The sequence below is a fragment of the Amborella trichopoda genome, chromosome 8 (assembly GCF_054954075.1).
Source record: "Amborella trichopoda isolate Santa Cruz 75 chromosome 8, AtrichopodaSantaCruz75HAP2 v2.0, whole genome shotgun sequence".
Classification (NCBI taxonomy): domain Eukaryota; kingdom Viridiplantae; phylum Streptophyta; class Magnoliopsida; order Amborellales; family Amborellaceae; genus Amborella; species Amborella trichopoda.
This window is the reverse complement of record NC_142343.1, coordinates 4,463,031-4,487,091: the sequence shown is the minus strand read 5'-3', so window position 1 is coordinate 4,487,091 and position 24,061 is coordinate 4,463,031. Positions and strand designations below refer to the sequence as shown.

General features: G+C 34.2%; 2 protein-coding genes across 2 annotated transcripts in view; one reads left to right on the top strand and one right to left on the bottom strand.

Moving 5' to 3' along the window:
* Nucleotides 1-24,061, bottom strand: part of LOC148780722 (mannose-specific lectin-like) — a 56,388-nt gene that overhangs the window by 21,700 nt on the left and 10,627 nt on the right. Inside the window, exon 3 of the mRNA XM_088873833.1 lies at nucleotides 22,640-22,918. Coding sequence (XP_088729959.1) covers nucleotides 22,668-22,918 — 251 coding nt within the window. The 3' untranslated portion in view covers nucleotides 22,640-22,667. The remainder of the gene's footprint in view (nucleotides 1-22,639; nucleotides 22,919-24,061) is intronic.
* LOC148780723 (mannose-specific lectin TAR1-like) lies at nucleotides 8,846-20,872 on the top strand. The gene is made up of 2 exons (XM_088873834.1): nucleotides 8,846-9,123; nucleotides 20,217-20,872. The coding sequence occupies exons 1-2, from the start codon at nucleotides 8,846-8,848 to the stop codon at nucleotides 20,749-20,751; spliced, it is 813 nt and encodes a 270-aa protein (XP_088729960.1). The 3' UTR covers nucleotides 20,752-20,872.

Genomic DNA, 24,061 nt, shown 5'->3' with positions numbered 1-24,061 from the left:
GATTATTAAAAATGAAATGCATTCCTGGATTATTACCCAAGGCTGCTCATTCATTGTAAAATATAGATTCATACACGCTATGATATATATATATATATATATATATATATATATATATATATATATATATATATATATATATATATATATATATATATATATATATATATATATATATATATATATATATCTAAGGGTGCTTACACTATCGAGTAATTTATTATTATACTCAACAAATTTTGGATATTTTTATGCCCTTATTTTGTACATGGAGCATTTTTTTAATATGAGTATTTATTGTCATTAAGAGGAGTATGATGTCATCCAAATGGGGTTTGACATCACACACATGGGCATTTAATGTTCTATGTGGTTGATGTCACACCCCATGTAAGTCACGACACACATCTCTTAATTATAAAAAATACCCTTATTAAAAACAAGCTCCATGTACAAAATGAGGATATACAAGTGTCCAAATTTGTTGAGTACAATGATAAATTACTCCATAGTGTGAGCACCCTAAATGCTACAATGATTTCACCCATAGGCCAATCGCTATCCAAAATAATCAGACGGCGTGTATTTTTCGAACACCACGAACCTAGCATGTCCGTAGCGGGTATCGTCACGGACATATTAGATCCGTAACGGTCCAAAAATTCACGTGTAACCACAACGGACGGCGCCATCAGTTGCGGGTCGGTTAAATAAACCACCACGGACATAACAAGTCCATGACAGAGGCCAAACACTGTAGCATTTCGCCTATAGCTATTTTTTAGGTTTTTCATATAGCTATATATATATATATTGGAAAAAGATGGGATTAGCCCACTAGCTCATATGAACATAAGAGCCCAACGTCCCAGATTGAATCTGGGTCGATCTGATGATCACAGATGTCCGGTAGTGTTTGAATTTTAGTTTTTTTTTTCTACTAATCTAAATCAATTGAAATTTTAAGAATTCGTTCACAAAAAATCGATGAATCTTTGAAAAATATCAAAAAAATATTTTACATGAAATAAATTGACCAAAATACCCTCAAAATATTTCGGGGGAGTATTTTGGCCATTTTGTTTATCGTGAATAATTTTTTATATATTTTTTTATTAGGTGCGCCTTGATGTGAAGAACATACACCTAAAATTTCAAGTGATTTGGATTTGTAAAAAAATAAATACAATTCAAACATTACACGACATCCATGATCGTCAAATCGACCTAGATTCAATCTGGGCCGTCGAACTCATACGTTCATATGAGCTAGTGGGCTAATCCCATCTTTTCCCATATATATATATATATATATATATATATATATATATATATATATATATATATATATATATATAGAGAGAGAGAGAGAGAGAGAGAGAGAGAGAGAGGAAGATGCTAGGGTGAGCCGACTAGCTCATATGAAAAAATGAGCCCAGCGGCCCAGATTGAATCTGGGCCGATATAACGATCACAGATGCCCGATAGTATTTGAATTTTAATTGTTTTTTTACAAATCTAAATCACTTGAAATTTTAGACGTGTATTGATATAAAAAATAGGTGAATATTTGAAAAATATTAAAAAAAAATTACATGGAAACAAATGACCAAAATACCCCAATAAAGTTTTGGGGATATTTTGGTCATTTTTATTTTTTTTGATTTTATATATATATATATATATATATATATATATATATATATGGGTGCAGTTTGCATACGAATGCATTCGTAGTTGTAGACTTAAGGTGCACCTTCAAATTTTATCCTGGTATATACTTTAGATGTAAAATGTCCTTAGGATTATCTCAAAATCTATTTTTATATCTAATTATAAACTTTTAAATTTCAAAAATGGTTAAAATGAAATAGATCTATAGATATATAAAAATCTTGAAAATGGACGGTGTGGATAATTTGTTGTAAAATGCACTATTTTTAAGACTTAAAATCTGTTTATTTTTTATAGTCATACATTCTTATATAAACTTTTTCATATATATATATATATATATATATATATATATATATATATATATATATATATATATATATATAGTGAGAGAGAGAGAGAGAGAGGGGGGGTGAACAGAAGCAGTCACTTAATCCCACATAGATATTGTTGGAAGGAGATGGAATACAAGACAAATTAAAAAAAAGGGCCTCCTTGAGACAGTGAGGTACGCGTTCAGCATGGCAACAGTCGGACCAGTGGTACGAGTACAAGTGAAAAAAATTGTTAAAAAAATTTGCAAATTAAAAATATAATAATTAAATTAATTATGTAGAACCAGGTGATGTATCATGTCTCTCTGAAAGAACTGACCAGTTCTGTCATAGATCCGATCAAAACGAGCAGTTCTATCATAGATCCGGTCAAAACGAGGAAAGAAAAAAATTTCAAAAAGGTTTCGAGCGTGGGGTTTCATTTTCAATATGCTTTACTTGCACTCCAAATTTCTAAGAGGAAGAGAGGTCTCAGATACTACGAAAGGTGCACATACAGATAAATGTAAACAAATAACACTCAGAGAGAGATACATGCAAGCAAATAACACTTACATAGAGAGACCTTCATGAGTTTTTGTCAGATAAAAAAGAAAGAAAAAAAAGGGAGACCTTCATGAGTCATGGCTACCCCTCAATACACTGCCTTCCACACACTCCAGATCGTGGTTTAGTAGCGGAACGCACAGTAGTCGAAGGAAAGTTAGCCTGCCACTATTCCTGATAATGGATTATTGGCAATAGTGGAACACAGATCAGTACCATCACCAGTACCAGTGGACCATATAGACCTTCCATAAAGAACCAATGCATAGGTACCATTAGAACCAATGCATAGGCACCATGATAACTCGAAGTATTTTAAAGTCCAAAACAGAGGAAAAAAGGTGTGGATGAGATTCAAGAAAGTTGAGATTTTTTTTCTAATTTGTCAAAAATTAAGGTAAATTCACGGTAATTTCTCTAAAATTAAGGACCTGGTTTCTATGTGCCAAGCCCATATATGTAGAAATGTGGGCCTCTTAATAAATCTATTTTTGAGATAGATTTTTATGACTTAATTTTTAAGGATATGTAATCTCTAACATGAAGATCATGAATATGAAAAAATAAATAAATTTTAATAACTAGAAATAACAATTTTATTAAGAAAACATTTGGATCGTTAGTTTCCATCATTTTTAGATGAGACACCTACTTGCATCCATCTTTAAGATGGATGCTTTACACTTTTCTAGACCGCATATGTAGAAATGTTGTCTAGCCCGCATGAAACAATTTTCCTAAAATTAATACTAGGTGGGGTTTTACCTAATTGAGTAAATATAGATTATACTTCTACAGGAATAGAATATCTTTGACCGGAAAATTTTAAAGTTACTTTTTATTAGATTTTTTTTGTTTTTTTGGAAAATTTTCTACAAACGGAATAATTGTTTCACTTATTTAATGCTCATTACATTCTAAGCTATCTTGAGTAAAACATGGAGAGGCCATTGAGGCCCTCTTTGTCTCCATGGATGCTTGTGGGTGTACATCTGTTTATGTATGCACGTGTGAGAAAAGGATAGATATGTCAAGAAGAAATCGACTATCTATTAAAGAAAATTAAAATATATATACAGATCGGAAAATACCTACGGTATTACAATGTGGTCCATCTTTTTCTATTAGATCTTACCCTAGGGGCCGTTTGGATAGGTGGAAATATATTGTCTGTGAAATATATTATGGGTGTAATACATTACTGCGTAATACATTGTCTGCAAATGGATTGTCACTATTTGGGTAGTATTTAGATGCAACTTGGGAAATACATTGCTAGCTATATCTAGAAGAAATATGAGAAATGCATTTCCATCCAAATATGAAAAATATAGCTATGTTTGGCTAACTTGATTAAACTTTGGTTTCAACATGATAAGTCATTGGAATAATATGATTGGAATAACATGATTTTATTGTGATAAGCCTCATTTTTATTTATTTTTTATAAAATTCGTTCAAATATCTCTCTATAAATAATTTCAAATAAGCAATAAATTTATGATACCAAAATCAAAATCTTTATGGTACAAGTTAAAAAATAGGAAGAAGTTTGATTAGTACACTAGAATGCTTGGTAATTGTAGTAGAAAATTTTGAAGCATTGGACAAGACTAAAGAGGTATCTTATTTCAATTGAGCTTTTACTAATCTTTTATGAGGATTATATTGTGTAAAATTTTTTATTATGATTGTGTTGTGTAATTTCTCATTGATTACCAATTATTATTTGCATTATTTTTGTTTTTATACTAGAGCTGATGGCGGGCTACAACTCAAATTGGGGATAGAGGGATGTAGAAATTTTTTATTATGATTGCAGTGGAAAAGTGTCCTCGTACACCTGTTCAAATCAATTTAGATTCCCTTTTCATATCCCCTAGTTTCAGGGTATACTTGAGAGAGAGAAATGAATAGGGCAGAGACGCATGTGAAACATTTACAAAGATTACCCATCAACCTCGTAATAGATTTTTCACCTCTCACCACGAGTAATGAATTTCATGATTTTTGGGGAAATCTCGGGTAATATGGGTAATGTCTTTCCATTTTCTTATTATTGAAATGTACCCAGTGTAAAAGTCATATTTCCTTGTAATCTATTGTCACGTAATAGATTTCCACGTGCCCAAATGGCTCCTTAGGGTCTTTTTTGTTCGTGGTCTTTTTATTATGGTTTGCCCCATATTTTTATTTTGCAACATTAAATAGATCATATTTTTCATATTTCCGAATTGTAGTTCTCTAGGGGTATGAGAATCCTAAAATTGAACCTCCACATGTCTAAGGTGTTCTACATTTTTTTGGGTGAATCAGTGGGGGATATTGGCCCCTACCTGTTTTATTAAAAAAAACAAAAGAGGTTTTACATAAACACGTCTTATACAACCCTTTGCAAGGGAATACTAGCAAAATCACATGAAATGTAAGACATTACAAAATCAGGGGGGTGAGCACGCTACACAATTGCTTCATTCTTAGAGACCGCTGCCTTGGTTAAAGAATCTGCAGCCATATTTCCTGCCCTATAGACATGTTGGGCCCTCCATTATTGATCAGTAAAAAATGCAAGCTTGGATATACTATTAGCCAAAATTACATGCAATCTTCAAAGAGGCCTGCAACATTAAACCACTCCCTAGTTAGAAATTTTTCTGAAGCACCAAGAAGTTTGATGTTGATAATATTCAACAGCGTCTGCTTAAAATTCTTTTTCAAAGTATCGAGCGGTTTGATATTGCCATTATATAACCCATCAATAATTGAAAGAATTTTCGTAGCATGGAGTAGTTCAACGATGCTAATCCAGAAACACTCCAGGAAAGAATTTCAAAGTATGAGCGGTTTGATATTGCTCATATATAATCACTCCATTCTTAAAAAAAATTTAAAATATAGAGCAGTTCAATATTGCTAAAATAGAACATCCTTATTTGCCCGCGACCACCATTCTATCAGAGCACAATCTACGGGAAGAGGCAATCCACTATAAACATCGTGGGTAGTGGCAAAAAGTTAGACAAGCCATGAGCTAAGCGTGACCATCAAGCAGCCTGTACGCACCCATGCACATGCATGATCGTGTTCGGTGCCTTGTGTGTTCGGTGCCTTGTGTGTTGCGTATAGAACGACCCCATACAAGGAGGGTATGTGATGGTCTTTTACGACAACAGGTCCATGATTCGCGATGAGATGTGAAAAATGAGCTACGACCATTTTTGGGATGAGATCCGAGCAGCAAAGATAAAAATGTGTTTTCTTTATAAATCCCTTTGTGAAAGGATTGATGGCGAAAGCCATGATTAATGTATTGAGAGAATAAATAAAAATGCTTGAGAGAGATTGTAATTGAAAGAGAGAGATGGAAATAAAAAAAAGTGAGAAAGAGCGAATGTATGACGTTCAAAGGCCAAGTGAGAGATGTTGGGTTTATGTGGCCTTTAAAGGCATTATGAGTGTTTGTAAAATGAAATGATATAGTAGAACATGAACTCAATAGGAGTGTAGTCTCTCGTGGACCATACTAAGAAAACGATTGTTTGCTGATATCAAACTATGCTTAACGATCTTGGCTAGTCGGTTAGGAAAAACCCATGTTACCTGGGCATAAAGAATAAACCGATGAGGGTTTATGGGTTAGCCCTTGATGAGGTCGGAGAACATCCTCGGATGAGTGAGCCGAGGGACTGTATGAACCCTTGTATGTGATGGTGGCCTATAGAAACAGGGGCCAAAACCTCATCCATGTACCATCACATGGCAAGCATTTTGATAGATCGTTTGGGAAAGCTAGAAATCCACCTTTTAGGATGAAGCATATACATGTGCGAGAGATACCCCTATGCGGCATAGAGCTATGGTCGCATAAGGTCTTGGTGACCTTGACTTGTCTATAGGGGAGGACCTGTATCCATAGAGTGGGATTGCGAACCCTTGGCTCATCCGCCAGACTTTGGTGACCCTCTAATGAGCCCCTGCTTGGACTGTGGGTTATGGAAAATACTGGGTCTGTTCGAAAAGACAAGTGTGGTCTGTAGTCCACAGTTGAAGGTGGAGTGCCCCATGATTGCAGATTAAATTCCTTAACCATATGGATCCATTTCCCATCAAGTTAATTTAATTATTTTTTTCTTATGATATAAATTATTTTAGAATTATTATTTGAATTCTTATGAGTCATTTGATATTTTATTTATAATTTTTTTGGACTTATAAAAAAGAAGATATTGACTTTACAAAATTATAAAATTCAAATAATGTTTTCGATTTTTTTTTGATAATTTTAAATTATATAAATATCATGGAGGGGCTCATAGTGCACATGGGCCCACCATGTGTCCAGTTGGTGGGGCCCACATGTGTGGCACGCCCCACCTATTGAATTATTTATTGGAGTTTAAGCTATTTCATGTTTTGGTAATATTATGTTATGACATGTGGTCAAATAAGATATGAAATATTTTGACCATATATTGACCAAATATTGAAAGTGTATATTGACATGATATATCTTTGGAATATTTTGTGAAAAATTACAGAATGCATAATATTTTAATTAGATTTAATTTATCTAATTCCTATTGATGGGGAAATGGTTAAAGAAAGGGGGATAATGGTCCATGCACCTTCCATAATGTTGATGGCCTATCTATGGAATGGATGACTCAAATTTCTCACCCCACAAGTCACCCTTGATCGACGGTCTATGTTCAATCTCATAAGAAGATGCAAGCCAAGAAAAACCCTGAGAAACCCTAATCTTGTTCAAGCCTATAAAAAAGAGATAGGCTCTACATAAAATCTCTATACCTTATATTTATATCTCTCTCTTTTAAGTAAGTTTCTCTATCATGTTTGATATCTCTCTCCCATATTGTGAAATAACCTAAGGGTTTACGTTATGGAGTTCTTCTCTCTCCTATCTCTCAAACATGGATTTATGGCTAAGGGTTAGGGTTTAACAAAACGAGAATCGATCTCTCTCTAACTAGGTTGCTAAGATAATTCACTTAGGGTTTGAGTTTGTGATCAAAGGGGTTCATGTTCCATTGGGGTGACTTGGCCGAAATTTGTTTTCCCTGTTCTAGATTGAAGCTAGATCGTTGATCTCACGCCATCGGATGGTGGTGACTCGGTGTAGGGTGTAATAAGCCCGGTTGAGGTAATCTCTGCCACTCTTCCTTTTGTTTCTTGCAATCTTATCTTTTATTTTCAATCATAGTGCATAGTATTTTTAATGACATCAAGATCTTGGTTTTATTGTTATGTTGATTTTATTTTGAAATTTATCTTATTATAATAAAGACCACATGTAAGTGATCTTTTGCCAAAAGAAAGGGGTGAAGAAAAAAAAAAAAAAAAAAAAAAAAAAAAAATATATATATATATATATATATATATATATATATATATTCCCTGGTAAAAGATCATATAGGTCTTTCTTTCAATTTCCAGCTAGATTTCCCCATATAGAGACATCCACATTATAAAATATAATGAATTCCCCGAAAACACCCCCACGAATTAGAGAGAAACTATCTCGAATTTTACATTTTAGAGAGAGAATAGTATCTTTAAATGTTAGTGATATAAAAACTATGTCAAATTTTAGAGAGAGAAAGTTCTTAAAATTGGATGGGGAACTCGGACTGCTCAGTATTGGTCCGAAGATTTGAAGCTTGCGTGGCTTGGGCACTGCCCCTAAAGCTTGGGACATTGCCCCTACAATTAAAAAAAATTAAAATTCTTAAAAAAATGTCGTGTTGATTGACCTTAGCTGTAATTTTAGGGTATATACGAAGCATACTGTATTTTCAAAACTTTTTTCCAGATCGTATATAAATAACTCAATAAGAAATCATCAATGATATCTATCTTTTTGCTAAATGTAATGACTAGAAGAACTATTGATAATAAGGATCCATGTAAGAGAGCTGCGTAGCTCGACAACGTTACACTTACAAGCATTATTAACCAATGGGATTGTAGAACATGTACTAGTATTGTGGATTGATGCATTTCAGTTAAAAGACCTGATGTGACAAAACTTTGGGTTAAAATTACACTTGGCACGGTTTTTGAACTTGAAAAATTCTAATGTTTCTGTATTTTAAAAATCATATAAATAAGAGAGAACCCCATGAACGAAAAATTAATGATTCATATAAGTTACTTAACGGTAAATGTCCTAAATAAATCCAGAGTGACTAATAATACCGTTATACGTCCCTCAACCCACGCCTCTTCTAAACCCAATATCTCTCTCCTCCTTCCTTCGCTTGCTGAGGCTCATGGGACGCATATCCTGCCGTCTCAATAAAGGCCTATACCTAGAGGAAGGAGATTACACACTTGTAATGCAAGAGGACTGCGACCTCGTCTGGTACAACGGGACGGACCGCATATGGGATTCACATTCTCAGTACGCAGGCGAGAATTGCCATTGTGATTTAGCGGTTTACAACGAGTATGGTGCTCATACATTGCACACCAATACATCGGGTGTTGAAGGTGAATATGTACTTCTTCTTCGACCTGATGGGGATGGGGTTGTTTATAGGGCTACATGGTACATGGGCACTAATCATGTACTAAATAACTTGCCTTCTGCCATTGTGGGGAAGGAAACGTCTTGAGGGGTACCTGCACCTTTGGTAGTGCTAGTAAATAAAATAGAGACCTCATCTCTAATAAGAATGATCATTATCTAGAAGATTGAAGATACAATCTTCTAGATAATGATCATGATAAGGATTATCATGATATGTTGTAATCTTCACTTTCCATAACTGTATAGATTTGCTGTAATCAAATCTTTGATTGAGTCAATCAATGATGCGTACATAACTATTATAAATAGAGCACACATCCCTCTCTATGGGTGTGGAGAATTTGACACAAATATTATTCTCTATATTTCTTCATCGTATCAGAGTTAAGGTTTCCTCAACGCTTTCGCAAGTCTCTATCTTGTATTCAAGTACGTTATATTCTCTCTCTAAACTAATCCAAGCCCAATTTCTCTTTTCTCTCTCTCTCTAAAAAAAAAAAGAATTTTTTATCTCGTCCCACACAAGTAAAAACTTTTGCTTGTTGATCTCCCTCAAAAAAAAAAAAAAAAAAATCTCTCGTCCCACAACAACAATTTTCTCTCATCCCTCAAACAATTTTGCGTGCTTTTTGGCTGCATGTGTTATCTTCATATTGATAAATCCTTAAGACGAAAACTCTCTGCAAAGACAGAAAAATGTGTGTTTATCGGGAACAGTGACGAGAATAAAGGATAATTATGCTACTCACCTGCTAGCGGAAGGATATATGTTTCTCATCATGTGACATTTGATAAGGGACGATTCTACAAGGAAGAAAAGTAAATTTGCAAGAATGATGACTCACAACCTTTACCTTCTGTTATTATATCGCCTGCCGGGGACACGTTAAGTGCTAGATTCAGCCTGCCGGGGACACGTTAAGTGCTAGATTCAGTCATTGCTATAGAGTAGTTCTGAGTCCTTGATAGATGCAACTATTGGCCAAGTACCGAGTCGTGGTGACAATGTTAATCTTATCATAGAAAGTACTTCAAGTACACCAACCCATAATAATCAACCACATCGGTCCCCTTGGGCTGTTCGACCACGAAAGTATTTTCTGATAGAGGATTGGGCATCACATGATTAACACTCCCCTTAACATTATTCATTTCTCATTGAATTCACTAAACATACAAAACCAAGTACCTATAGAGAAGCCATAAAAAATCCCAAGTGGGTTGAGGCCATGAATGAAGAATTCCTTGCTCTTCATCAGAACCACACTTGGAATCTTGTACTTAGACGAAAAATAAGAATATTGTTGGATGCAAATAGGTTTATAAGATCAAATATAAAGTTGATGGCACTATTGAAAGATACAAAGTGTGACTGGTGGCTAAAGGTTATAATCAAAAGTATGGATTGGATTATGAAGAAACCTTTAGTACAGTTGTGAAAATGGGAACTGTCATACTAGCATTAGCAATGGCCAATCTCTATGGTTGGAAATTACACCCCTTAGACGTAAAAAATACATTTTTGCATGGTAATCTCCAAGAAGAAATCTATATGGAGCAACCACCTGGGTATGGAGAATCAAAAGGGTCTAATCTTATTTGTAGATTAAGGAATGTATTATACGATCTCAAACAAGCCCCACGAGCATGGTTTGAAAGTTTCTGCAAAGCTCTTCTTATAGGGAGATTATTCTCGTAGCGTTGCAGACAACTCATTATTTTTCGAAAGGAAATGACAAAAGTTGGTGATGGTATTTCTCTATATTGATAATATCATTGTAACAAGGAATGATGAGGATGAAATACAACAACTAAAGATAATGCTCAGGGCACAATTTGCTATGAAGGATCTTAGAAATCTAAGTATTTCCTAGGTGTAGAAGTTGAGCGCACGAGACAATGTATGAAATTGAACAGAACAAGTACAACACAAGTGCATTGGATTTGTCAGAAAAATTTGGAATGAGTAACTGTAAACCATCACCAACACTAATGGTCACAACAAAAAAGTTATCTGCCAGAGATGTTGATCATGTTCATGATTAAGGAAAATATAGAAGTCTTGTGGGTGGTTTACAATACCTTACTTTCACTCGACCAGATATTATCTATGTTGTCAATTAAGTATGCCAATTTATGCTTGATCGTCATGAGATGCACCTCATAGTAGCTAAAAGGATTCTCTGATTTGTGAAGGGTACTCTGGGTGATGGTATTTTATTTCCCATTGGTGAAAGACATGTTAATCTTATCGCCTATTCTGATGCTAACTGGGCTGGAGATCCCGATACAAGAAGGTCAGTATCTGAGTTTTGTATTTTCTTTGCAGGATCTCTAGTGTCATGGAGTAGTAAAAAGAAAATGACGGTTTCATGCTCAAGTTCAAAAACAGAATATCGAGCAATGTTGTCAGCGGTTGCTGAAATCACTTTGTATCGCCACATTCTATCATAATTGGGTATTAGACTTCAACATGCAATTCTTCGTTGTGATAATCAGAGTGCCTTAAAGCTTGCCTTTAATCCAATTCTTCATGCACGGACCAAGCACATTGAATTGGCTTATCATTTTGTTCAAGAAAACGTTAAAGGTGGAGAGAGAACTCCTTATTATGTTTCAACTACTTAACAACTTGCTGACATTTTTACATTCCTACATCAAAACATCATTCTATAGCAAACAAGTTGTCCATGTTTCACAATGGCTATAGTTTGAGGGGGGATAATAAGAATGATAATGATCTAGAAAGAAACAATCATTATCTAGAATGTTATGATCATGATAAGGATTATCATGATATAATGTAATCTTCTCTTTCCATACTTTTACAGATTTGTTGTAGTCAAATCCTTGATTGTGTGAATCAAGGATGTATACATAACTATTATAAAGAGAATATACATCCCTCTCTATGGGTGTGGAGAATTTGACATAAATATTCTTCTCTATATTTCTAATATTTCCACACTGTTCCTCTATGTGAACCTTTGGTAGTGTCGGTAAATAAAATTCAGACCTCTTCTTCTCATTGTAGCTCTATGTGCACTATTGGTAGTGCCACTAAACAAAATTGAGAGTCTCCTCTTAAATTTTGAAGTGCAACAAAATCAAGGTGATGAAAATGTGACCTCAAACTCCATGCTTTTCAAAACTTCTCTCTCCTTATCTTTCTAGTCAACCATGTCATGATTTAGATGAGGAATATGTTTACATTAAGCATCAACCTTGTAATCTAAAAATCACGACAGAAAAAGGTAAGGTTATCTTGACGATGAAGGACCCTCAATTTGATCATTTCAACCTCGAGAAGCTTGGATACAACAAGAAAGTATTTCATTTCCTAAACATTCTCTAACCAATTATCCTGACTGTCTATTTTACTCCAGCTGGGTTACGAAATATTGGCAAACTAGAAATGCTGATTTTAGAAACACTATAAAAGAACTAAGAATTTAGCTGAATGGCTACTTACCAATCCAAGTTTGCTCATCGGATTACCTATCCAAATCAGTCCATATCAGCAAGTAGGAAAATACTAAAAATTCAAAATTTTAAAATAATATAAAGAAAGATGTAAGGGCGTTTAAAACTAATATAAAAATGTACAATAGTAAATAAAATAGAGTTTGTAGGGGGATATGTAGCCCTAGATGGTAGGGTGCAACAATATAAGTCTAAAGCTCCATTCTTACCTACTTCTCAAGTTAGCATCCCAAATAGAATAGATCTCAGTAGGAATGGGTAATAGGGTACTGCAACATGAAATCTATAACACTATGCCTAAATAGCGTAACAGAGCCCGGCGGTGCTTTGGAGGAAATGCAAGTGACGTCTGCACCATTTAAGGCAATAGAGATGAATCCCATTCTCCATGATTCTGCCGTAAAAAAATTTCAATCTAAATCTTAGAAACTTTATTCTTAGATATGTATCATTCCATTTCAAATTGATTCATTGCTCTCTATTTAACAAGACCATGTATATAGTATATACTGAACACCACAACATTTATTTTTGTGGAGTCAGAAGGTACTATACAACCCATAGTGCTGCAATTGACCATAAAACTCAAACAAAGACAGCTTTAGATTTAACCACTCACATGCACGTGTCAGAGCACTTGCACACACACATGCAGAGAGAGAGAGAGAGGATCTTCATGGCTTGTCGCCTGTGCTCGCCAGCCCCATCGTGCTCCCCACTAGAGCATCCTGCCCTGCACCAGGCCCGGGATATCTATCAGTATTAGAGGACCAAATCACATTCCCATATATGACAACATTTCCATCAGGTTGAACCAATAACACATAGGAACCCTAGGGACCATGTGAGCCACTTGACCAAACAATTGTAGACCCATCATGAACCATCAGCTCCCCATCTTGTGGCAAAGTGCACACGAAGTTGGTGCCTGAGCCAGCCGTGCCTGTGGCCCCATTTATGTAAAGAACCAAGTTGCAATTTTCTTGCATTACTAGGTTATTAGTACCATAGTTAAGGGATTGATCACTATAGATTGAGTCCCCACTATATAGTATGTTGACAGCAATCTAGAGAGAGAAATTAAGTCCATGTTTTCTCTCTCCTCTGATAAGGCCTTGGGGGGTTAGTTTGGGGAAAAGACTAATATTTGGTTTGGGGGAGAGTGGTGAGGGTTAGTGGATGGCTTTGACTCTAGTCTTCTTTCGTAGTTGAGATATTTACGTACCGACACAAAAACAAGAGCTAAAAAAATTAAAAAAGCTCCATAAAAATTACTCTCAACATCGGTCAATTTTTTTTTTTTTTTCAAAATGCCCTTCAGACTGATGTTGGCAATATAAGACTAATTTTTAATTCTTTTTATTTATTGTTTCTCACTATGGGGATGGTCCGATGTCCCAAATCTCGGACTACTTAGTCCAATAAGCGGTCCGAGGTCAAGACCTCATACCTCTATCCTATGGCAATAGCGTGCAGAACTACCGATACAATGTCCTAAACCTCGTACCACATAAACCTTGCCGGTCCCATGTTTTGGACAATCGACTCACACAACCGAAAAATTAAACTAAAAATAATTTAAAACTAGTCAGATATTAGAAACATCATACAGGAGGCAATCTGGAAAAAAAAAAGAAAAAAGAAAGAAAGAAAAAAGGACGCAAGGTGACTGACCTTGTGCATAATTTTTATAAAAATAACTGTTAGTAGTTTTACGGAATCATAGTAGGACACGATGTCTATGAGCGCATGTAGAAATGAGTTACCTCTTTAAAAAAATTATTTTTGAGATAGATTATTTGACCTAATTTTTTGAGACATATAACCTCTAACATGGAAATCATGAATATGAAAAATCAATAAATTTTGTAAATTAAAAATAATAATTCTATTAAAACAAATTTTGAACCGTTAGTTTCAATTATTCTTAAAAAGACCGCTTATTTACATCCATTTCTAAAAAAGATGCTTTATACCTCGAAGGACGGCAAATGTAGAAATGCTGTCCCGCGATATGAAACAATTTTCCATCATAGTAAATGGCAAATTTTAAAGTTGAGCCATACTAAATGTCCCTATATCCGAATTTATCTCACTTGCTAATAAAAAGAAAAAATACAAGTATGGATTTGGACACTCAGCATCGGATTTAGAGCCCACGTCCCACTTACCAACAAATAGAAAAAGGCAAGCAAGTTTGGAAAACCAATATCCTGCTTCCCAATTCCAAATGAAGTCAAAAAGAAAAGTGTGTTCAAGTATCTTACAAACAGGATAAAAATGAAGTGGGTTCACACACCCAACATCTAAACATACGTCCCAGTTCCATAAAAAAAACCAAGAAAAAAACTTTGGTTTGAATCAGTGTTTAAAAAACAGATTGGTGAATCGAATCGGTTACGCCTATACCCATGTTGAAACAGATTGGTAAATCGAATTGGTTACGCCTATACTTATGTCAAAACAGATTGGCCAATCGAATCGGTTACGCCTATACCCATGTCGAAACGGGGAATCGGTGGATCGAATTGGAGAATCGGCCGAATCGGCAATTTTTGTTCCAAATTTTTTTCAAAAACATCATTGTAAATCTCTAAAATAGTATTATTTTAGTTTCTAAAAGAAATTGGGAGTAGTACACTAGGTACCTTTATTATTTTGAAAAAATAAGTGAATACTGAAATGTTGTTTTCTTGTCTCGATGTCTGTATAATTATTAATTATATTATAATGTGATCATATTGCATCAAAATATTTAAAAAATATTGAAAAATACTTCCATATTATTAGATCAAAAATAATAATTTTCTATATAAAGTGAAATTAGTATCACATCAAAGTATCAAACATTTATTAACTCGCTTTATTGATTGTAGACACCCAATTTTGAAATTGGTAAATTTCATGGTTTTTCTGGACCCTTATGACCATACTATTTCATAAGATCACTGAGCCATAGAACACCACAGTCCATGGTCTCCATCCTGTGATCCAGTATCCTGACAGTTCTGGCAGTTCTGGTAGTTTTTGGTAATTATCCATTTATATGTTCTTTTGAGTTTTTAAAACGATATTTGGGTGACCATTTTAAGGAGAGAAAAAAAAGCTAAGAAAATCAGAGACGTTGTTAGCCTATACGCCAGGAAATTTGAGAGAAAACCATGTGAGTAAAGCCTATATCTAGGCAAATCTTAGCAAACCTAAGCCATAAAACCTGAAACTTTCAAACTTTAGATCCAAAATAATCATTCAACTAAGCCAATGTTTGTTCAACATTGAATACGGACAAGGAGGATCCTTGATGTAAACATAGTTGCGGGCCTGATAGGGGTGAGGCTTCCATGCCTCGGGTTTGCCGGACCAACTGACCTAGCCAGATATTCTTCTTATCATCTTTTCCTTTATTTTCAGTTATTTTGTTAGATCAAAGATTTATTTATATGTCATTTAGTATTTCGTGCTTTTGGATCAAAGGTGGCTCTCCTATTAATCTAAGAGCAATCTGCTCATTTTCTGAACATATCTGACTTTAGATTATAATTCGATTGACCCGTACTCTCTATCAAATCTTAAAAAAACAAGTTTGTGGTGATCAACTTTGAGGAAGATCTCTTTGATTTGCGTCATAAACATTCATCTAAAATTATTTGAACATAACAAACTATAATATTATATACTGAAATTAAAATTGTTGGTTTATATTTAATAATTATTTTACTATACAAATAAGAAAAATTTTAAAATTTCCTATAATATCATCTAATTTAAAAAATGTTCCATATCTTATGATTAAAGGAAAAAAAATAAAGCACCCAATAAATTTAAATATTATGATACTAAAAATTTCAAAAAAATATTTTTACCTTAAAAAATAGAAAATAAAGATATCAAAAATAAGAAAATAAAAAAAAAATGCCACTCCGCAACACTCACATGCGTCATCTTTTTTACGGTATTTTTCTTTTCAAATGACCTCCTTGTTTTTTCCCAAATTACCTCTCTAATTACCCAAATTACCTCCTTATCCGATAATACCAATACCGGACAGATGGAGTTTATACCGTACAAAATAAAATAACTCTATGGTGTTTAAAATACCGGATAACTATCTACTATTCTCAAAACCAACAAACTCTCTCTCTCCAAACAAGCTTTCTCTCTCTACAAAACCAACAACACATCTCTCCAAACAAAACCTCTCTCTACAAAACCAACAAACATTCTCTCTCCAAAGAGCGGACCAGCAAGCCTTCTCTCTCACACTCTCTCTCCCCCCAAACCACTTCTCTCTATTTCGGACAAGACCTCACACCATTAACCGTTGCTTTTCTCTCTCTTCAATTGCCCAAAAAGGAGGAGAGCTAGAGAGAGAAAGGTACTCTCAATTATCTTTTCTTTTTTAGGTTTCAATGTTTTCTTTAAAGCATAAAAGTTCTATCCTATCTTTACCATCCAACCGTCTAATTTTGATCAAGAGAGCCAGTCACTGTTTGATCTTAGATCCGATGTCTCAAAGTATTTTATTTTTAGTTTTTTTTATACAAATTGTATGAATATGAAATTTGGTACGTGTCATCTTCTCATTAGGATGTACCTATAAAAAATGTTAACAATAAAAGGTATTTTGATCATTTTATTTTATTGAAAATATTTTTTTATATATTTTTCACTAGTACGAGTTTATTAGAGAAATGAATATCCAAAATTTGGTGTCAAAATAATTTATAGAAAAAAAAATTAAAAATTAAATAGTATAGAGATGTGACATTGTGATTGAGGCAATCTCAACCCTCCATTATTCAAAATGGAGGGTTGGATAAAAGGAAAGATAGAACTTGTATGTTGTAAAGCGAGCATAGAAAAGCTTGCCCCTTTTTCATACCCCATAAATCCAAAACAACCTGCAAACGGATTTGGCAATCAAATCTCCATTATTTCATTCACTTCCACGACAAACCCTAGAAGGAAAAGAAATACCATTTCAAAATAACATAAAAAACCACTCTGAAAGTGAGCCTCCTCCTCCATTGCCTCTTCTTGCTCCTCTTTTTATACCCCAATCCCTCTCTCTCTAAACCTTGAAGGTCTCTCTCTCCTCACCCTCAAATCCGCCATTACCAACGACCCAAATGATGTTTTCTCTTTTTGGAACGAGACCCACGAAACCCCATGCCATTTGGGCTGGAGTCCAGTGCATTTCCGTCCAACTCGCAGGGAACTTACTCTCTGGTCACTCACTTTTTGGCTACCTCCCTTCTGAGATAGGCGCTCTCTTCCACCTCCGCCTCTTAATACTTCACCGATTTCCTTCGCTGGAAATTTTTTTCCAGCCATTGGGAACCTCACCAACCTGACCCACCTAGACCTTTCAGACAAACAATTTAATGGTTCAATCCCAAAAGAAATCGGCAAACTAAGCCAAATTTCTGGGACTTTAAACCGCTCATACAATAGATTTTCAAGTAGAATTCTTGAAACTTTAGGAAATCTCCGCATTTTTGCCTAGTTGGTTCCATCCTGACTTGATCTAGTTACCCGGACCAATTCCGGGTTACCTGGACCTAGCCCCAGGCCGGTTCCTTCGGCCGATTTGTGCAACCAAACACTGTTTGTTAGTTTTACCACGAGTTGGTACTATCTTGATTTTTATTAATTTTCTCTTTTTTGCTTCAAGTTCCGTGTTTCAAACAAAACCATTTTACCTTTTTTTCTTTTTTTTTGGCGTATATGGGGTGATTTAATGTCTAAAATACTAAATAAAGCCATTTGTAAAGAGGTCTGACAACAGCATCATTGGACTACCCTACATTTTTCGCCTACTTCCTTTATAGTTTGGTCCAATGTTACAAACTTGGAACCACATTTTTCATGGTTTTCTATAGTTTAGTGGTCCAAACCTTCACATAGACCCTTTTGCTAAAGGGCAAGCTTTCTATACTCCCGTATGGAAGTTCTTTCCTACTCCTACCATAAGAGACCCTCTTGCTAAAGGACAAGCTTTCTATACTCCCCTTATATTATAGAATATTCTATTCTATTCTTACTATCCAGCCGTCTAATTTTGATCAAGAGAGCTATTTATCAAATAATCTTAGATCTGACTTCTCGAAGTATTTTATTTTTAATTTTTTATGCAAATTGTATGAATATGAAATTTGGTACGTGTCGTTTTCTCATTAGGACGTACCTATAAAAATTATTAAAAATAATTTTTGATAAAATATAATGATAAAAATACCTTTTGATTCTTTCAAAGGTATTTTGGTCATTATATTTTATTGAAAATATTTTTTTTATATTTTTCGTTAATGGGAGTTTAATAGAAGAATAGACATCTACAATTTAATATCAAAACAATTTATAAAAAAAATAAAAGGTAAAATAGTGTAGAGATGTGATATTATGATTGGGACAATCTTAATCGTTCATTCAAAATGGACGGTTAGATAAAGAGCAATATAAAACTTCTATGCTACTAGGAAGCATAGAAATAATAAGTGGAGAACGTGAGAAAAATGCGAAATATGAAAAAGGATAACAACAAATTGCATTAATTAGGATATGTCCTCAAGTACCACAGCGTTGGTACGGAAAGGATAACAACATATTGCATTAATTATGGTTTGTCGTCAAGCACACGGAGCCTTGGTACGCAATTTTTTGAGGTGCGAAACAGGTCGATTGACCAACCTATGGGTAAGAGTTGTCACGTGCAGTACGGTGCGGATATCTTTCACCGTGCTTTTTTGTCTGCTTTATATTAGGGGTGCAGTTGGGATAGAGATGCATCCATAGGCGTAGTGATAAGGTGCACCTTCAAATTTTACCACGTATATAATTTGAGAAAAATTTTTATCATGTATATAATTTGGCAAAAGTTTATATAGAATAGAGGCTTTAAACAATCAAATTTGAACTTACCACAAAAAATTTATTGAAAAAAATTGTTTTGATTTTCAAATATCTTCAAATTGATCATCTCGACATCAAGATGTATGTACATGAAAAAAAAATTGATTTCAAGTTTTGAAAATAGTTTATTTTGTTATACATTTTTGGACCGTCAATTTTCAAGTTTTCATATATCTGTCGATCTACACTATTTTTGAAGCTTTAAACTTTATAAATAAATACAAATATATATTTTAAGTCTTTCACAAAGATTTCCAATATTGAAACCACATTTCTCGACACTATTTGAAGGTAGGTTCTAATTTGATTGTTTAGAGGCTAGGCTCTATACAAACTGCACCCATATAATTTTGGTGTAAAATATTATTAGAATTATCTCAAAATCTATTTTTATATCTAATTATAAAATTTTAAATTTAAACAATGGTTACACTCAATTAGATCTATCAAATTATATTTTATCACTAGATCAGATCATCTCTTCGCACATTATCATATACCTTGAATTCATATTGTTCAGTTTCTTAAGACATATAGACAAAAGAGTGGGTCAACACGTGCAAGCGTGTAGATATGTGAAAAAAAGGAAACACTTTCAACTCTCCATCTCCCATTTGATATAATATAATAAGTGTACACGTGACTCTATCTTATGGGGTTTTTTCTATAAATTGATTGGAGCCCTCATACAATCACACAGCACACTGCAATTGAAGGCCCCTCTATCTCAGCTTTCTCTCTCTCTCTCTCTCTCACTCAAGCCTAACAGCAATGGCAACTACCCCATGCTTCCTCCTCCTCTTAACTTTCTCTTTCTCTCTTCTCCTTCCTGCTATTGCCGACAATGACAATGCCCTATGCAGTGCCAATCCTAATTGGAACAACATCCTGAACTCCGGATGCCGTCTTAACACAGGAGAATCCCTTAAGGAAGGAAACTACAGCCTTGTAATGCAAGGGGACTGCAACCTCGTCCGCTACCGCGGGTCACAACCTATATGGGCTTCACAGACTTACGGCAGAGGCAGGAATTGTTCTTGCATACTGCAAACCAATGGTGAAATGGAGGTTTTTAATGGGAATGGTGTCCGTGTATGGCGCAGCGGTTCATCGGGTAAGCAAGGTGACTATGCATTTGTTCTTCGATCTGATGGGGAAGGGGCTATATATACTGCTACATGGTACATGGGTACTAATCACGTATTGACTCATTTGCCTTCAAATATAGTTCTTCCCCACGATGAGGAGTGATAACTTTGGTGCAGAAGGCAATGTATTGAGGGGTAGTCATGGAGCTCTCTCTCTCTCTATCTATGTTTGTATGTGCACCTTTGGTAGTGCCAGTAAATAAAATTGCCAGCTCTTCTCCTCACTTTTAGCTCTCTGTGCACCTTTGGTAGTGTCCGTAAATAAAATTGAGACCTCTCCTCTTGAATTTTGAAGTGCAAGTGAAAGCATCGTGATGAAAATGAGCTACCACAATCCAAGCCTTTTTTTGAAAATTTTCTATCTCCTCGTCTTTCTACGATAAGGTTCTTCTAAAACCATGTCATTTTTTCTTCGAGATGAATGGATATAAAAATTAAAATGAGCCCGAGTCAATGCATCTTATCACATGTTATCTAGAACATTTATTTTCAAGATTTTCAAGTTTTTGTAGATCTGTTGCTACATCTCAATAGCATTATTGGAGCTTTAGATTTCATAGTTAGTAGTAGATATAGCTTATGGGTTATACATATTGAGACCATTTATCTGTGATATAAGAAGGTCACAATTACTTACAACCTTCGAATATGAAATTTGATAACTTGGGTGTATCACAAAAATCGAAAAATTTCTTTTGAAGCTTGAGTTTGGTCATTGAAAGAAATACAACCCAATGATCAAGATTTAATTGTGACCACCTTGTACCAAAGATAAATAATCTCATTTATACTTTTCCCTAATATATATATATATAGGGCCAGCTTTCTATGTTTCCCCTACAACATAAAACTTATGTATTTCGCCTTATCCAACTGTCCATTATGAATGGGGGGTTAAGATTGTTCCAATCACAATGTCATGTCTCTACACTATTTTATTTTTAATTTTTTTTCTATAAACTATTTTGACGCCAAATTTTGGATGTCCAATCCTCTATTATACTCACACTAGCAAAATATATATATATAAAAAATTATAATAAAATAAAATAACAAAAATACCCCTAAAATTTTCAAGAGGTATTTTTGTCATTATATTTTATCGAAAAATTATTTTTAATATTTTTTATAGGTACGCCTCAATGAGAATATAACATGTACCAAATTTCATATTCATACGATTTTTATAAAAAATAAAAATAAAATACTTTGAATGGCTATCTGATCAAAATTGGATGGCTGAATGGGGAGGAAAAGCATAGATCTTCTATGCTATAAGGGAAGTATAGAAACATTATATATATATATATATATATATATAACTCTTTCCAACACCTATAGGCGAAAATGAACAGTGATTTTACCTACCCTACTACAATCCAAACTTAATCGCATGGTCACAGTTGTCCGGTAGTATTTTAATTTTCATTATTTTTCTACAAATCCAAATTACTTGAAATTTAGAGTGTGTATACATCTTAGTGATGTGCACCTATAAAAATATGGAAAAAACTAATTCATAATATAAATTGCCAAAAATACCCCCAAATATTTATAGGGGTATTTTGGTCAATTTATATTTTACGAATTTTTTCATATTTTTATTAGGTACCCCTCACTAAATGTACACGCGCTCCAAATTTTAAATCATTTTGATTAGTAAAAAAAAAAATGTAAATTGAAATACTACCGGACAACTGTGACTGTGCGATGAAGTTTGGATAGTGATAAGGGTAGACGAAATCACTGTTCATTTTCATATATAGATGTTGGGAAGAGTTTATATATATATATATATATATATATATATATATATATATATATATATATATATATTCTAGCTCAAATTTACTCATTGCCCTCTATTTAACAAGACCATGTATATACTAAACACAACAACATTTCTTTTCTGTTGACTAAGATGGTACTATTACAACCTATAGAGCTGCAATATACCATAAAACTCAAACAAAGACAGCTTTAGAGTTTACTAGAGAGAGAGATAGAGGCGCTTCATGGCTAGTCGCCTGCGCTCGCCGGCCCCATTGTATTCTCCACAGCCGCTCCCCGTCCAGGATATCTGCCAGTGTTAGAGGACCAAATCACATTCCCATCTATAGCAACATTTCCATCAGGTTGAACCAATAACACATGGGACCCATAGGCATCATGTGAGCCACTTGACCAAACAATTGTGAACCCATCATTAACCATTAGCTCCCCATCTTGTTGTAAAGTGCACATGCAGTTGGGGCCTGAGCCAGCAGGGCCTGTAGCCCCATTTATGTAAAGAACCAAGTTGCAATTTTCTTGCATTACTAGGTTATTAGTACCATAGTTTAAGGGATTGATCACTATAGATTGAGTCCCCACTATATAGTATGTTGATGGCCAGAGCTAGATGTAGTACACTTAGAAAAAAAAAAATTGTATTTAAAAAAAAAATTGAAGCTCCAATAGAATTGCTTTCTCGTTTGTAGATTTTTTTTTTTCTTTTTGGGTCCCATTCTTATCTCCAAGTTTTGCTTCCAGATACTCTGTTTCACGGATTTCTTCAAGTTTCTTTCCCTTAACGTCATAAGGATTTTTTTTTTAGTTTTTTTTATTTGTTGTAGAGTTTATTCGTTGTTGCAAAAGAAAAAAAAAAAATTGCTTTTTTTCAAAGCCATTCTTTCTCCCAAAAAAAGAAAAGAAAAAAGGTATTTAAGGTTATCTTTCTTATTTTAAAAAAATAAAATAAAATAAAATAAATTCATATTTAGCCATTTTCATTTTAAAAAAATCACTTTCCATTTCTTTGCTTGTAATTCAGCATTTGCCACTTCTCTTTCCATTCATTTTAAAAAAAAAAAAGGTAAAAAGAAACAAAAAAAATTTCGAAGGTCACCTACACCCTCTATATAAATGTGCCCTGATCGAGTCACACTCGACTTGGGGCACACTCAACTAGGCATGGATTGTGCTATGTTGCTACTCTTTTGACTACATACTTTCTTAGGAGTTACCTATCCCTACGCCTCAACTGTGCTATCGATCATTCTTGACCGATTTTTAAAGTTTAATTTTTTGACTTTCTATGTTTTGAGGATGGTCTTCGGTTCATTTCTAACTACCGAATTTTACATTTAGCAGTTAAAATTGATTGTGATCTTCTTATATAAAAAATAAACAACTATAAATTTATACATTTCCTATCATTATTAAGTATGAGGGTGAAAATGCTGTTGAGCAAATCTCGCTCATCATATTTACTGCAAGTGGTAAGATATGATACTTTTTTCTTGTTGTCTTTTAAATACTTTTTTTTGTTTTTTTTTTTGAGTGTTGGCAAGAGAGGATACTTCTGTCGATGGGCATTCAAGACCGAGAGACAATATACAAAAAAAATAAAAAAAAAAACTGTAGGGACTAAC